General features: G+C 45.3%; 1 protein-coding gene across 1 annotated transcript in view; it reads right to left on the bottom strand.

Annotated features, from left to right (window-relative positions):
- The window catches only part of IGFBP7 (insulin like growth factor binding protein 7), a 38919-nt gene extending 24237 nt beyond the window's left edge, over positions 1-14682 (bottom strand). The window contains exon 1 of the mRNA XM_048504515.1: positions 14195-14682. Coding sequence (XP_048360472.1) covers positions 14195-14615 — 421 coding nt within the window. The 5' untranslated portion in view covers positions 14616-14682. The remainder of the gene's footprint in view (positions 1-14194) is intronic.
- Between the last annotated feature and the right edge of the window lie 2701 nt (positions 14683-17383).

Here is a 17383-nt window from a genome sequence, read left to right as displayed (position 1 = left end):
CAACTGGTTGTGGTGGGTTTTCCGGGCTGTGTGGCCGTGGTCTAGTAGATCTTGTTCCTAACTTTTCACCTGCATCTGTGGCTGGCATATTCAGAGGTGTATCAGAGAGGGAAGTCTGTTACACACAGTGTCCAGTGAGAAGGGAATGTTTTAGTGGGGTATATATTGTCCATGTCCCAGGGTGGGGAACCAATCAGTAAGTGTTTGGGTGGAACTTGCTATGCAAAGGTGTGGTTAATAGTATCACATTGTGGGTGGGGTGTTTCAGTCCAGGAAGTGATTCACATTTGCATTCCCTGCAATGCAAACCCTGTGTCTGGGTGGAGTCCATTGTCCATGAACCTAGCATGCCCTTGGCTTTTGATTCTGGTGTTTTTAATTACTGGTAGCCAAGTTTTGTAAATTCTGAGTGTCTCTTCCTTCTTGTTGAAGTTTTCTTGGTGTTTATGGATTTCAATGGCCTCCCTGTGTAGTCTGACATAGCAAGTTCCACCCAGATGTTCACACTGGCCAGATGCAATTCCTTGTCCTCTCATGTTTTGGAGGATAGGTGTAAGAAAATCCCATATGACATGTGGCTATGTTCCTGCTCCCTGAAGGAAGTTGACTAAGTTGAGCATATGTTTTTTAAACACCCTATCTAATAAGATACGTAATGAAACCATAGGTCCTGTGCTGGCCAGCTTGTATGGAAGGAATGACAAAAGCAAACTAATTTGTTATTGGGCAGGGACCACCAAATTATTAGCACTGTAGCTCGATTTTGTACTCTACTATGCAAACTCAGGAAAAACTGGGAGACAGCTGGATCTTAAGAGATTGGGGCATTTTTTTTGTTTGCATATTGTTTTGGTCGTTGACCATAAATAAAAATTATTATTATTATTGTTACTTTTATAAAAAATATTATTAAACTATATATATGTATGCATTTTCTCCTCATAGATGGAAAAATATATGGATCTACTTTGAAGCAAGAGTTGGGTTGCCAACATGAATACTTTATCAAAATGGTATGCGATGATGCAAACATTAATATTTAGGGCTGTTTTTCCATGCGTCACAAAGCACTTTGGGTATCTTTATGGGACAGGAAATGCCAATTATAGTTCATGTCTATGAGACAGTCCAAAAATCTACAGGATGTTAGTGGAGTCTTGGCATCCTGTGCCCAGAACCCCACTGTGAAAAGCAACACTTGTTCCACAATGCAGGCTGTTCTGTAGTAGGACGCAGGAAATGAAAACAGAAATTTTTTGATCTGGCTGTTGTGTGCCTTGAAGATCAAGCTGCCTTTGTCTGTTTCCCCAACTGGCCTTTACAGCTGCCAGAAAAGCTATGATCTGTCTTTGAACTGGCAAGATGTGAACAGGTCAGGAGAACGATGATCCATCTTTGAGCAGGTTGCCTCCATACTGGACAATACCAACCAAAGCAAGTCAAAGAATGCCTAGGGTTGCTAGTAGTCAGTGGCTGGAGCGTGGAGAGCTCTCAGAACAACAACGGATCTTCAGACAACATTACTTCCCCTAGAGAAAATGGCTGTTTTAGAAGGTAGAATCTAGGGCAGGGGTGGCCAACCTATGGCACTCCAGATGTTCATGGACTACAATTCCCATCAGCCCCTACCAGCATGGCCAACATCTCGAGTGCCATAGGTTGGCCACCCCTGATCTAGGGCAACAGACCCCACTGAAGTCCCTACACTCCCCAAGCCCCACCATGTTCAGGACCCATCTGCAAATCTCCACAGATTTTCCACCTCAGAGCTAGCAAGCTTAAGAATGCCACACTCTAGCCCTGCAGCCACCAGTTCCCAGGTCCTCTCAGAAATAAGACTGATACTTCCTGCCATCCTACGAATACTCTGAATTTATGCCCACAGTTTTGAACTGTCTGAGGTCAGGGGCATCTAACTGCAAATAATTAAGATATTTTCATCCATCCTATTTATGTTTCTCCCTTCTTTAAAAGGCTGCGGTACCTACCGTGGCACCTGTGGGCAGGACCAGGTGGGTCTTTCGCCCACGAGGGCTTCCCACTGGCCACTGGAGATCTGACTGATTTTGCAGCTTTTAAACAACTGCTTTGGAAACTGCTGCTACAGATGCAAGGATCTTCAATGGCGTGACTGAAGATAAGAGGAATGTGCAAAAAAGTGGGTTATTTAACATATAGAATACTGGTTTCAAAAATCAGCTTATGTTGTAAACCAGGGGTCCCAATGTACTGCACAAGGGACAGCTGACATCTTTCTTGCAGTTCTAAGAGTTTTTGGGAAAGTGGGGTTAGTCAGGTGGAGCTTTTGCCCAGCAGAGCTTCTGCTTAACCCCTGGAAATTCATAGATACTGCCAGACAAGTATATCTTAGCTAGCTCAATATGTATGCAAGACAGTACTTTAAAACAATTTTAAAACGATCAGGCAGTCCTTAAAAACATAATTTCCACAATTCCCTGCAGCTGCATTCATTTTTTTTTAAACAGAAGGGATTTGTACCAAGACAAAGAGCAGACAAACAGCCTCTATGTTCCTCTTTCTCATATGACTATTTTCATTATACAAGTTAGGCCCAGACAGTCAATTTGACTGGAGAGCAGGGAGAATCTTGTGAATTGGAGCTAATAACAAAAACCCAAAATTACTTTTTAAGAAATGAGATACAAAATAAGAAACACCTCTCATTTCTGATGATTTGGGGCAGGGAGGAGGCATGCCTTCCATACACATTTGTTAATATGTTCAAATTGCCCTCAGAGATAGTAATCACATCAGATTATTCCTGATTGGGTGGGACAGTGGTGTACCTCCCTATGGACAAGGGAAGGCACTTGCCCCTGGGCACAACTATTCCAGTCACATGGGGGGCGCCAAAATGTATCAGCTGACCCCGCCCACTCTGGACGATGGCCCACTGGTTTAGAGTCCTGCCGGCACCTCCCAGTCCCCTGCAAGCCACCACCAGAGCAGGAGGACGAGGGAGCTCTGCCTCCCTCCGACCCAGTGTTGCTTTCTCCCTGCTCCACTCCTCGGCATGTTTGGAGGCCACTTGGCTCAAGTTGGCTGCAGAGGTAAGAAGGCCAGGCTGGCAATGGGGGTGGGTGCTTGGGAGGGCATTTTCTCTCAGCCCATGTTGGCTGATTCACCTGTGGCAGTAGCAGCAACAGAACCCCACACCCACCGTCCAGGACCCCAAACCCAACCTTACTCTGGTGCTCAGGCAGAGAGAGGACTCTCGGGAAGGGGGTCTGGTCTTGGGAGGCAACCGCCGGGTGAGATCACCCATATAACTAATCCAGGAAAAGGAAGTAGTAAAGTGCAGATAAAGGGAAACAATCATGCTCTTTGATTTTTGAAATGGTGAATGCTGGCACCATTTTTTGTCAGAAAAAGAATCTTCTTCCTTTTTAGTTTTCCATCAAGAAATCCAAAGTGATGAAAAGCTAGTGAAAAACATGTAAGTGAGATCATGTTCAAATTAAAACGATGTACATCCCAAATGTGATTCTGCAAACAGACACAACTAAATGTGACCAATGCCTCACTGAGGAAACCAAAGAGACAGAACAAGAAGTCATCAACAGGTGGTGGAAAGCAATCTTACGCCAGGCTTTCTTGGAAGTTCTCCCCCAAAGATCTCAGCAGCTGATTTTCAGTGGGAGTAGTAAGAAAACATTGGCTCCAGTTGCTGAAGGCAGAGAAAATGTTCCCAGCAAAGATGATTATTTTGCCTGCTTTTTCTACAACAGATCCCTGGGAACTTTTCATAGTTTTCATTCCAAAATCACACCCATCTAGTTCAGCATGCAGCTACCACGTGAGCCCTGGACAATACAAACACATGGATTAATGCGCAGATACTTGTGATTGTTAAATTGCATTGTGGAGCCTGGGAGGTTGAATCAGTCACTGCATTCTCTTGTGACATGCCACTGAATGGAAAGTCCAGCAAGAGCAGGTCATGTGTGTGTGTGGGGGGGGGAGGGGGTGGGGTGGTGGTGCGGGGAGTGAGGCAGATTAATCCCTACTCATTATAAAATTGCCTTTATGAAAACAGGATCAACTAGGCTGCAGCTGAACAAACACAGGATTTTTTCCCCTTTTAAAAAACCTAGGTTTGATTTATTCCTGATTCTCTTGACAACTGATCCACAAGAACTGGAATCATTTCGGGTATGGTTTTTCCGCATGCCTGCTCTCTTTTGGCATTTTCACAGTTGTGGGGTCAGTTTATTTTAGCATGTGACAATTCTGGATTTTCAAAGTAGGATGCTGTTGTCATCATCAGCATCATAACACACACACACCACTTTTTTTTTAAAAAAAGGGACTAAAATATCGATATATCACTGGAACGTTGGGGAAAATAGGCTTAGCATTTTCTCTGAACTTCCAGTTTTCATTTTTTTAAAGTTTCTATTCCCTGTCCTTCAGAAGATTTGCCATTTTCCTTATATCTCTGCATGGTAATGGACTAGAGGCATACTTTTTAAAAAAGGTAGCTGGGAATTCAGAGAACCTGCTCAGTGAAGTAACAATATTTTAGTGACATAAAAATAAAAAATGAACCTTCAATCAGTGAAGTAACAATATTTTAGTGACATAAAAATAAAAAATGAAACCACTTATCTTCAGGACTGAGGGAGGAAGACTGGTTTGACTGCCACTGTCCAGTCATCAAAAAGTAGACTGGGGGCAAAGAAACCAGACAGAAACATGCTGTACAAGGAAAAAGGCAAAGCTTGAATTAAAATATTGTGAGTAACAGTCATCCCAAAAGAACCAGAAACAATGGAGGGGGGAGGGTACCTGTGAAATGAAAACTAAAGGCAAAAAAAAAATGTGTTTGTGGAGATCAGATGCTAAACCAAAGCACTCTGAGGCCAGAACTGATTTTTTAAGCCATGAGGAAAAGTCCAGCAACCCCAAGGAAAATACAGCATGGATCAAATAAGAAAAAGAAAGAGCAAAGTAATCTTAGTGCAAAGAAATACAGAAAGTGGGTATAATTCCAAAGTCCTGATTCAGCAATGGTCACATGCACACTTTCCTAAAAACATGTGGAGTTAACTGACATTTTTACGGGATTATTGGGATTGAAACCTCTGAGGACAAGGAGTTAATAGCATTAAAAGAAGCAGGGAGCCTTTTAAAGATTCTCTATTCCCCCTCCCCCCCCTCCCCCGCAGCCCCAGCAAGTTAACTCCAAGGTTTGATGTGAGCCTAAGCTTATTTTGTGGTGAAGCAAATAATTTTAAGTATCAGGTTTTGCAATAGGACCTGAGAAAAAGGAATTAGGCAATGCAGCCAAGGAGCTGGAAACTCATTTAAGTCTCATTCTCCAAGGAATCTTCCATCTGAGAAGGGAGAAAGGAGCACAAAAGGAGATACGGAAGTCATGAACCACCTCCCCCATTTTCCAGTATGGCATAAGAAAGGGGACAATATTCCCGCTATGCATGGTACTCCTCATGTTCAAGACTAGGTGAAGATATTTCTGCTTACTTGGCCCCCAAACCCAGTCCTATAGAACAACTGTGCCCATCTCACTTTGCAGGAATTCAGGCTGCTCACCTAGGTCCAGAGTTTAGTGATCCTACTGGACTGGGTTTTTTTCCCCATTTATTTTCCTCCTATAATTCTCCAAAGGGAGCCAGAATGGCGTACTGCAGCGGTGGCAAACCTATGGAACGGGTGCCAGAGGTGGCACTCAGAGCCCTTTCTGTGGGCACCCATGCACAGAGTTCATCATGTGGTGGGGCGGAAAATCACACCCACACAAACACCTAGGCTGGCCTCCTAGGGTTGTGATTCACCCATTCGAAGCATTCGAAACCCTCCTAGGGTTGTGATTCACCCATTCGAAGCATTGCATGATTGCTTCACCAAGCAATGATTGCTTCACCAAGCTTACTCCCAAATAATATGCACCTCGGAGCCAACCGTTTTTTTCTACACTAAAACCTCAGCATTCAGGTTAAATTGCCATGTTGCACTTTGCAATAAATAAGTGGTTTTGGGTTGCAATTTGGGCACTCAGTCTCGAAAAGGTTCACCATCACTGGCATAGTGGTTAAGGTGTCAGACTAAAATCTGGGAAACCCAGATCCAAATATTCCCTCTATTCTCCACTCTGCCATGGAAACTTTCCAGGTGACCCTGGGCCAGTCACACACTTTCAGCCTCGACCCTGGCATGTATTTGGATGGGAGACCTCCAAAGAATCCTAGGGAGGCAGTCAACGGCAAACTAGCTTCAAATGCCTCTTGCCTTGAAAACTCCGCAAGGGGTTGCCAGACATCCATTGTGAGTTGATGGGGGAAAAAATGGCTCATGGTCCCCAACTTTAATTTTAACATAAAAGAGGCCTCATTTTCCTTTCTCAGAATTAAAAAAGAAATGTTTATAGATATTTGGGAAATCACAAAAAGGGGCCATGATCAAGAGTTCTTTGCTGCAGGTATAAACTGTACTGTAGCAGTCCAGCAGTGTAACAGAGGCTAAAAAAATGAGATCAGGAAAGAGTCCCGTGATAGTAAAAGTGAAATACACTCCCTTCAAAGCCACTGGCCTGTATTCTCTTCAGAAAAGGAAATACTAACGACCTTTCGTGTAAATATTTAAAACAGAAGCGGCTTCCATACAAACGTTTAGAGCTAATTTTCTCTGTCACATCCCCAGTGCACATCTGGTTTTTGAACCTTTTTTTCTGATTTTAAAAAGGGTCATGCAAGGACCAGGTTTTCTAGGTCCTGTAATTGTGGTACAGCCTTTCCCCATTACAGACCAAGTTACTTTGAGGTGTGAAGAGAAGGGGTACTTTCTCTTTCTTGGTCAACATCATGAGCTGATGCTGATGAAAAGAGTTTCTTCAGTGGTCCATCTGGGACCTTTCTTCTGCAACCTTGAAGCATATCTCCAGCCCGTGTGGTCCTCCACCCACCTTTTCTTTGATTTCTATGTTCCCAAGCCACGGATGAAAAAGCATTACAAACATAATTAGCAAACCTCTGATTTCATTTTGTTACACTTTGTAATGCTTAAACTTCATTTTTGAGAATTATGAATACTTCACACGACACAGATCCTGTAAGCCCCCCCCCCGCCCCCGGCCCCATACACAGACTCAACAGTGAGTCAATACAGAAGGTCACAGAAAGTCACAGAAATAAATGTTTTATTTCAATGCAAATTTGAGAAACATTAGATTGGGCAGCGAATTGTCACCTGCTTTACAGAAACAGTTTGCCTTAAGCCTCAAGGTGTCAAACTTGCAGCCCTCCAGATGTTATGGACTACAGTTCCCATCATCCCCTGCCAACATGATGCTGGCAGGGGATGATGGGAACTGTTGTCCATAACATCTGGAGGGTCGTAAGTATGAAACCCATGCCTCAAGCCAAGTGCACTATATGATAATATCCTCTACTAACTCTGTTAACAGACTTGGTAAGTTTCACATGTGCTTCCTCCAGAGTCCCAGGGATCTGCAACCTGCGGCTCTCCAGATGTTCATGGGCTACAATTCCCATCAGCCCCTGCCAGCATGGCCAATTTCTCTGTCACATCCAATTGTACTGGCGAAGAGCTGATGAAATTAACGAATCCACAAACATCTGGAGAATGCATATTCTGAACCCTGCACGTCTAGACCGACTACAAATAAGCTGATGTCATCTCCAATAACTTTGTGTAGTGACAGCAAAGCACTATCTTCTCCAACCAGAAGGTAGAAACAAAGCACTATCTTTGCCAGTGACTCAACAGAGTATAAGAAAACAGTGGCCATTATGTTTGAACTCCTTACCCACAGTTGTTTGCTTCGCAGTCAGCTTTCCCTCAGTTTATGAGAGGATTCTCCTCCTGCCAAATATCCTTAGCTGATCTGATCCACCATTTGCCTGCCTGCTGCTTCTTTATTCTATCTACGCAACTTCCATGGGGGGGGGGGGGCGCCATCTTTGGTCTAGTGCAGGGGTAGGGAACCTGCGGCTCTCCAGATGTTCAGGAACTACAATTCCCATCAGCTCCTACCAGCATGGCCAATTGAGCCCACATTTATCCAAACTGGACACATCACATGGCCAATCCTGAACATCTGGAGAGCCGCAGGTTCCCTACCCCTGGTCTAGTGGTCTGAAGGCCAGCCTCCCTTCCAGACAGGGTACCATTGAGGTCCACGGCACTTGTCTGCCTCCCAGCTTGCCCACCTGCTGGCACATTTGCCAAATGTGCCGGTGCAGTGGGTCAATGTGCTGGCGCGATCTTGCACCAGCTCCAGAGACTCATCCCCTCCTTTGGATTGGGCTGTAATAGAATATTCAACAATGGCAAAGTTGACATCTTTAATACATAACAGGTCATCTACAGAGGATGGAAGGTCTTCTTGGGTTATATAAATCAAGGACTTAGATAACCATAGTCAATAAGGGTTGTATGTACAAGAACATTCGGATTTAAAATTTTGCTAAGTTTTGAAAATCAGGAGTGGAATTTAAGCTGTTTGAAGATAGGACAACAATAGATGTAATCTGGCTTCACATAGTACGCAAATTGTAATGAAAAATTTTAATTTTATGAAAAATTATCAAAAATTATCAAAAAAGACAATAAGATCAAATGCAGAAAGAAGTTACAATATATCCTGCTGTACAGAGACCAGAATCCCTTTATTCAGAAATAATTGCTAACAGCTATCCTGACTTCCTAAATACCAGAGCTGTGCTGCCATATCTGAAGCATGTTAATTTCAGAGTGTGATACTAGCATGAAAAAGAAAGAATCTTACAAAGGCCACAAGCTGGCACACAGGTAAGCATGCTATATACATTAATTTCAGTACAGAGTTTGCTGAACTGTTCATTTACAGACAACACTTGCCAGTTTTCCATTTAACGAGAGGAAGTTTTTGCTTGATAAATTATTGCACTCCCTTTGATATATCATTAAAAATATTTCAATGCAGGCTTTGGTAACATGCACATGTACTTAACTTAATCAGCTGGCTAAAAGACAGATTAGCTAAAAAGACAAGGACATCGTCTTTAAGAAGAGGAGAGTTCAAGACAAAATGTTTTTTCCCCCAAGTATTGTTTTCTGAGAGTTCAGTGGCTCAGTTCCAGATCTTGCCATTTTTGGAAATCCAAAGCATGACAAGCAACATATCAGTGGGGAAAAAGCAAACAACTCCGCTCTCATAAAAGAGGGTTCCTGCATCTGTAAGCCCATTGGTCATGCTTCCTGTGGAAAAGAAGCACAGCAACAGAAGTTCCAAAGAATTATGTGAACATTCTCCTTAAAAGGCATCCATTGTCTGACATCCAGGCATTAGTGCTCAACAGAGGATGCGTGGAGAACGGTTGGGAGGGGAACAGTTTTTGCGTGTGGAATTGTGCGCCACAGAGGACTGGAGCAGGTGACTATTCAGAGAACTGTCAGCATCCCTAGGCAATTACCCTGACTTGTACAAGATAAACATTAAGTGGTGGGGGGAGCCCACATTCATCCAAACTGGACACATCACAAATTCTCTACACATGACCACTCTGCACATTGACTGAATGTGTTGGCCCCTCCTCCTGAATTCACATGACCACTCACTCCTATGATGCCTATGAACAGAGGCAATGCCTATACATGTGCTCATGACCCCATGATTGTCAACATTTGGAAAGAGATGTCCCCAGTCATGAGGACAGAGTGCATGCGTGGATGCTGTCTCTAGACGTTGGCACACAAGCCAGTGGTCACACAGAGGAAGAGGGCAAGGTCAGCAGACTCCTCCCCTCCCCACTTTCTCTCTCACACGTTCAGTCAATGTATGGAGTGGGGTTGCGTGGACAGGGCTAGACATAGGGCTGCTAGTCTCCAGATAGGGCCTGGAGAAAAATACTGACAGGGTGCAGACCTATCTTCCACGCGAGAAAGGGGAGTCCAGAATTACACCATAACTCCAGATGACAAAACATGTGTTTCCCTGGAGAAAATGGCTGATCTGGAGGGCCGGTTCTGTGGCATTATAACACACTGAAGCTCCTCCCCTCCCCAAACCACATCCTCCCCAGGCTCCCCACCCCCATTAAAATGTCCAGAAATTTCCCACCCAGGAACTTGCAATCCTAGCGAAACTGATGAAACCCAAAAAGATGGTTGAAGCAAACTGTTCTTTTTATTAAAAATGTTTATATTTCTTATACAAAATTGTTATTTTTATTTAAAATGTTTATATTTCTTATACAAAATTGTTATTTTTATTTAAAATGTTTATATTTCTTATACAAAATTGTTATTTTTATTAAAAATATAAATCATGTAACTTAAAAATATTTTATATTTACACTCTGTCTTTTCATTGTGGCTCAAGGAGGCCTGCAATTCTAAATTCTAAAAAGATGTTCAAAGTAGAATAAACCTCTAAACAACCTCCCATATCCCAAATGCTTGCAACCTGCACCCTATTAAAGTCCTAATGAATAATACAACATTGGATCACCTCCTAAAAGTTTCTTAAGATGACACCCCTCTCATCTCCTCAGGTAGCCTGATTCGTAGAGCAAGAACAACAGTAGGAAAAGTGTGAGCTCTAACACTCTTAAGGTCAAGCAAGCTACCTTAAGTGGGAAAGCAACTGGAAGGCACATTATGGCATTCCAGTGCAGTTACTTACTACCATCTAAGACCACTGATTTCAATGGCTCTGTTATGTGTTAAGCTCCTGTTTAACCCCAATCTTCTTCAAGGAATTAGTCCAACTTGCATGGACTTTTCTTTCCTAGTTTATCTTTGTGACAATCTCATGAGGTAGGTTAGGCTGAGAATAATTGGACCAAGGTCACCCTGGGAGCATCTGTAGCAGAGTGGGGATTCAAACCCAAGTCTCTCAGTTCGACACCCCAACCACTACCCTACACTGGCTGTGTGGCAGAAGCAGAGATGCCTGAATTATGCAGGGAACATTTGAGGACTCCCCCTTCTCATGTGAAATACAGGTCTGCACCCTGCCATGTATTCTTCCCTCTTATTTCTTCCTGCCTCAACTGACCCTTGGAGAAAATGTTCACTTTATTTTCTTTATTCTGTTTATTCCTCACTTTTCTTCCCGACGGGGACCCAAAGTGACTTACAACATTCTCCCCTTTGCCACGATATTTCAGCTAACTGTAATCCACTGCCACCAATCAGATCTGAGGGTTCCCTTACCCCTCCCTTATCCCTTTAATTCTCTTGGCAACGTCCCTTTATAATCTGGGGAGATGAAAAACCAGAGTTCTTTAAAAGACTGCGTTCCAGACAGAAATATACAAGGGTGCCAAAAGTTGTTAACAGCTTGCATAAGAGAAAGGCATCGCAAAAACAACGGAAAGTTTGCATAAAAATCAAGTTGGGGCAAAGGGACTGGAATTTCTCATGAGGCAACGTGACGGGCAGCTCTTTGAAGGCTGGATTAAGTCTGTGCAGGACTCATGGTAGAAATCATAAATATTTAAAATGGCTGGATTGTACCCATTCTGTTTAGAATCCAGCCTCCCTTCTAGGGAGCTGAATAGCAGCTAATTAAACTGGTTTGCCTTTATTTTTTTAAAAGGTTATAGAGCCACAGAGACAAATTTAAAGGCCAGCATGACCTTCTATCTGGAGAGATAAACACGCTGTAATAATAGGGCACTAGAGAAAAGGCATCAGAAATATAAAACAAGGGAATTAATGCTACTTGAATTCAGACTGTGCCTGTTTGTGAGAACTTTCAGAGGCCCTCTTTAGCCGATTTTTCACGGTAACTTTTCTCCAGGCCAGAGATTTCTGTACAGACACAATCCCACTTACAGCGCCGAAGATCCTGGAAGCCCGTGGTTCGTGAAAGTGGGGAAACCCTGATGTTTTCTCTTGCTTTTGGGTTTCACTCCTTCCAGGTCACTCCCCTGTCCAATGCAACACTGAAGATTGCTGCTCTTTTTGAGCCATTTAAATGTCAATATCAACATTCTTTATATCAATACTGTGCAGGCTGCTATCATTGTTCTTGGGTTTTTTTAGAGAAATGCCAGTCATTGATCTCTGTGAGGATTGGGACATGGGGGGAGACTGGCTGCCAACCTTCAATGTTGCTTTGGATGGGGGAGTGACCTGGAAGGGGGGACAGGCAAGCTGTGCAAGCCGTGTAGCAGACAATGGGGCACGTCCTCACATGTAAACAAGAAGGCACAGCGGGGTGAGAAACGACGCAGGTAGCATTCCATGCATAATGGGCCTTACTCTTCTGCAAATTTAGCAATTCTGAATTCCTGTCTGCTTCAAGAGCACTTTTCAGTTTTCTTACTGCTGTGAGTGCCAAGTCATGAGGAAAGTATTAGTTATTTCGACATTTGAAAAGCAGGGCAGCTGGACTGCTGGCATTCAAGAGAGAGGCAATAGGGAGAGCTTTTTTGACTAACCCCTAATTAAATTAGGAGATTTGGTAACAGCAGAATAGGTCAGCAAATCTGTGTGTCCAGCAGGTTTCTCAGAGTTACCAGTAGCTCATCATCAGCAGATCACAAAAGGATCGGCTTCAGGCTATTTCTCCAAGTATTTCTTTCATAGGATTCTCGTCTGTGTTGCTTGGCCGAATGCTGCATTGCTGGTGCTCTTCCCAACCCAGGTTCTGTTTCCAGGACAGAACCAAAATGCCAGAGTGGAGCGGGTGGGAAGCAGCTCATGATCTTTTTCAATACTCAGAAGTAGACCTCATTGAAGAAAATGCCAGTGGTCCCTGAGTCTAGCAACATTCAGTAGTCTCAGCAACTAAACTACATGGCCAAAGGCAGTCTATCTTTGAATCAATGGTGTAAGCTGTGAAGGAAAGTCCTGTCATATCACAGATGACTAATAGTTATCCTGCAGGGAGTTTTCAAAGCAGCGTTTCAAATAGAAAAACAGGGTATCAACCCTTCTAGGACACAAAAACATATTCAAAGCTCCTTAATCCTAAATCAGGCAATTGATGCCTCAAGATCAGCCTTGTCTATTCTGTTTGGTAGCAGATGTTCAGAAGTCACAGGTGGAGTCTTTCATTTCTCTTTCTGCCTGGTCCTTTCCAACAAGAGACCATCATGGTGGTGACTGAATCTGGGACTTAGTGCATGCCAAGCAAAGCAGGTGCTCTTCCCCCAAGCCAGGGCCCTTCCAGGCTCCTACCACGACATGCCTCTGAAGTTGCCAGCCACATTAGGAGCAAAAACTGCAAGGCCACGGCCACCCAGCCTGGAAAACCCACAACAGCTGGTTCAGTCCTTGGCATCTCCAGTTAAAAGGATAAGGGGGTAGGTGATTTAAGATTTATGCATTAGTACTATATATTTTTTTTCTAAATTGCAGGGAGCCGCATGGCGAAGTTGCTAAGTGCTTGCACTGCCACTCACACGGTCAGGAGTTCAAGCCCCCTGTGGGTCAGATATCCTGGTAGCTGGCTCATGGTCAACTCAACCATCCATCCAATTCTTGGTCGGTAAATAGCTCATAGCTAGGGGGTAAAGAATAGCCAGAGAAAGCAATGGCAAACTACCCCACAATAGCGGCTTGCCTATAAAATCACTGCTTGCAGTGGTACCCCAGGGTCGGATACGACTGAAGGGGAAACTTTACCTTACTATATATTTTTTTCTATATTGCAGTTATATTTTAAGTCACGGAGGATTTGAAACGGCCAGCGGGTGACGCCTTGGATTGAATTGCTCTGGGAGACAAAACAAAGACGAATAAATACAAAGGAACTGCGCCAGTGGTGGGATCCAAAAATTTTAATAACAGGTTCTGATGGTGGTGGGATTCAAACAGTGGCACCGCCGCACACATGCACCTCCAGTGCCTATTGGGCAGGGAGGTTGCTTTAGTAACCCCTTCTTGGCACTCAGAAAAAACTAGTAACCACTTCTAGAGAAGTGGTGAGAACTGGTTGGATCCCACCTCTGAACTGCGCCCCTTCCACACATGCAGAATAATGCACTTTCAATCCACTTTCAATGCACTTTGCACCTGGATTTTACTGTGCAGAATAGCAAAATCCACTTGCAGACAACAGTGAAAATGGATTGGAAGTGCATTAGTGTACATGTGCGGAAGGTTTCATGGGAGATGCGCCCCTGAGTTGACAGCCACTGAGAAGCGCGCGCCCTGGACTGCAGCCTTGGAGAGACTGTCCCTTAAGACTGTCCCTTACCTTGTTCGCAGGGTCCCTTGCTGCGCTGCTCGACGGCTGCGTCGCCTCGGCTCTGGGCGCGGAGGCTGGCGGCGCGCAGCTGGCAGGCGCTGGGGTAGGTGAGGCCGTCGCTGCCGCACACCGGGTAGCGGCTCTTGCAGACGCACGCCCCGGCCTGGCCCTTGCGCCGACGGCGGCACTCCAGGCCCGTGGCGCAGCGTCCCCAGCCGCCGCCCGGCCCGCCGCCGCAAGCCTCGCCCTCGCCCCGCGCGCACTGCAGGCAGCAGCCGCAGCCGTCGCGCACCTGGCCCAGCGGGCAGCCCCGGGCGGGCAGCGGGGGGCAGCGGGCGGGCGCGCAGGGCGGGCAGCCCTCCGACGTCTGGGCCAGCGAGGGCCAGGCCGAGCAGAGCAGGGCGAAGGCGGCCAGCCGCAGCCAGGCCATGGTGCTGCTCGGAGGCGGCGAGGAGGGACGGAGCCGTCTGGCCGCCCGGCGGGGAGGTGGGAGTCGGGACGGAGCCTGGACGGCAAACTCCACCCCCGCGCCCACTCGCTCCGCCCGGCCCAGCCCAGCCCAGAGGGGGACACTTGGGCCAGGGAGGGGACAGTTGGAGGGCAGGAGCCTCGGCACCCGGGAGCGGGCGGAATTCCCCGCCACTGGATTTGTTCGAGTGCTTGGAAAGGGAACCGAGGCAAACCAGACGTTTGACCGTAGTTGCGCCTCTGTAGCGCCTAGGGATTTCCTCCCACCCTTCCCTGATTCTGGTTTCACTGTCGGACTAGATATTAAAACCGAACGAGAGTGCCCCTGAGCATATGCAGAGGACCTTTTTCTCCACCGGGAATTAGGGAGTTCAGAGGGAGGGCATAATTCATAGGGTCTCAATGAATAGGAAGCGGCTTGAGGGCACTTAACACAGAGATATGAGTTCATCTGCCTAAGGTCAGACTAGGTCATATTGCCCAGTTGATGGGGAGAGAGGGTGACTTCTTGGCTTGGGGATCACCATTTCATCAGCGGGGCTGAATTCCTCCATCCACTGAAGAAGCCACAGAGGATCTGACTTCTGATGGAAAGAGTATGCTGATCGTTTATTTCTATCCGATCATGCTGTCTCTATATTCCTTGCAGCGCTCGGCTTGCTTTTGGAAGGCATGCTCTGCTCTTTGCCTGTCTCCAGTAACTTTTGGTTCCCAGTCTTTGCCTTGGAATCTGGATGCCAAATTTGGATAGGAAAGAACCAATAAGGCTAAGGCAATTTACACAGTACGACAGCACCATCATCTGGGCAATGTTCTTTCCTCCCAAAGGCATCAGCTCACACTGTTGAGCTACAGTTTTATGTTCTGGATTATCCTATGGTTTTATGGATCATTTTATGGCTTTATTATCCAAATAACTGTTGTAAGCCGCCAGAAGCTCAAATAAATCAAATAAATCAAATCAAATCCTTCAGAGCCAAGAAGTTCCACATAAGGTTTGTTCAGTTTCTGCTCAGGAAACAAGACCACAGATGGTCTTCTCTGTCTTGGAGCATTAGGATGAAGAAAGGTGTATGTGATGGGGGGACGGGGGGGGGGGGGGGCGGCATGAAAATAAATGCCACAGAATGAAGCAAACTTGTGTACTAAGCAATTTGACCCACATAAGTTGTTTGCCAAGTCTCAGTTGGTTTATGATGTCCCGATAGAATTTTCACGGCAAGACGCACAGAGGTGGGTTTGCTGCTGCATAGTGACCCTGGTATTCCTTGGTGGTCTCCCATCCAAATAACAGCACTAACCCTGCTTAGCTTCTGAGATCTTCTGAGATCGGGACCTGGCTATCCTGCCCAGGACAATCCATGTAGGTGCCCGTATTTTTTTTTCTACAACAGACATAAAAATATCCTGAGGTGCAACAGAGGAATAGCTCATGGCCCTTTCTCCACTTACCTTCATCCGAGGGTTGCTGCGCGTAATTCCCAGCACGCGCCATTCCTGGCACTCCTCGGCTTCATCAAAAGGCGCCATTTGAAAAGGCGCCAGGAATTATGCACGCTGAGGGGGCCCGAGAGAGGCAGCGTCGGGGCGGCTGCGTTCTCGCCACCCCTGAAGTGGGGAGTGCAGCTGGACCCCGCACTACTTTAGGAGAGTAGCGTGGGGCTTAAGGTAAGTGGGGAAAGGGCCAATGTTTGCTGCAAGTTGGTATTCTCTTTCCTAAATTAGTATCTTTGTAAAAGGGTGGAAACATTAATTTAAAGAAGGGATTTCAAACATGGTTAAACCCTAAATGTTTTTATCCAGTCAGTTCCTTGGTCTGTGAAATATTCCAGTAATCCAAACTGATTATGGGTTGGGCTTTATTGTCTTACCAGAACATGGACCCTTAGCAGGTCATAGCAGTTCAAACACACCAATTTCAGTAAAATTGGCTTCCCAACCCATTTAATCCTGGCTACTGGATGTCAGCCCAAAAGGAAACTTTTGCCAGCTCTTGTGGAACATATTAATGACTACATTTTCTGGCATGGGTTTTGACAGACCTTTGACCCCAGTTATGGCCAAACCCAGCTTCCCTTTCCTCTGATCGACAAACCAATGGTGATGTGAACAGGTCTTCCCGCCTACCTTTCATATGTCCGGTTTCTTAAATACACAACGGGTGCTTTTTAAATTTAAAAAATCTTTATGATTTAGAAGGTCATCATGATAAAAGCAATTTTTTAATCCATTTAGATTTGTGTCTTTAGCACTTAAAATAAAAGGCTGGACTGGAATCAGTTTTTTGAATGGGATTAGGGTACCTGGGCAGTCCAACGCAAAGGATGTCAGAGGGAACAGTTTGGCCACTGTGCAGAAAACATGGGTTCCCGTTAAACTCAGCCATGGATTCAGCCTATCAAAATCCCACTTGGTCTCACAGTAAACTAGAGGATACAGGATGTCATTCGAGCTGAAACAGAACAGGTCCAAAACGTACAAGACTCCTCTTGGCAGAACGAACCTCATGACATCCTGAACACGAATTTAGGCGGTGAGCTAGAAGCAAGAGCTTCAGCATGCAGACAGGAAAGGGTAGCTGCAAGTTAGAGATTCTGTTTGGCCATGTCCCCATTTGGGAACTTAACAAAAAAATCGGTGGAGGAGAGGGGAAGGGAAAGGAAAGAGCCCGCGGCTCCGGCTAACCACTCAAAGCATGGAGGGGTTGGCAGGCAGAAAAAGACCAGACAG

This window comes from Sphaerodactylus townsendi, linkage group LG07 (assembly GCF_021028975.2).
Source record: "Sphaerodactylus townsendi isolate TG3544 linkage group LG07, MPM_Stown_v2.3, whole genome shotgun sequence".
Taxonomy (NCBI): domain Eukaryota; kingdom Metazoa; phylum Chordata; class Lepidosauria; order Squamata; family Sphaerodactylidae; genus Sphaerodactylus; species Sphaerodactylus townsendi.
Note: the sequence above shows the minus strand (reverse complement) of the source record. Positions and strands in the feature narration are given on the sequence as shown.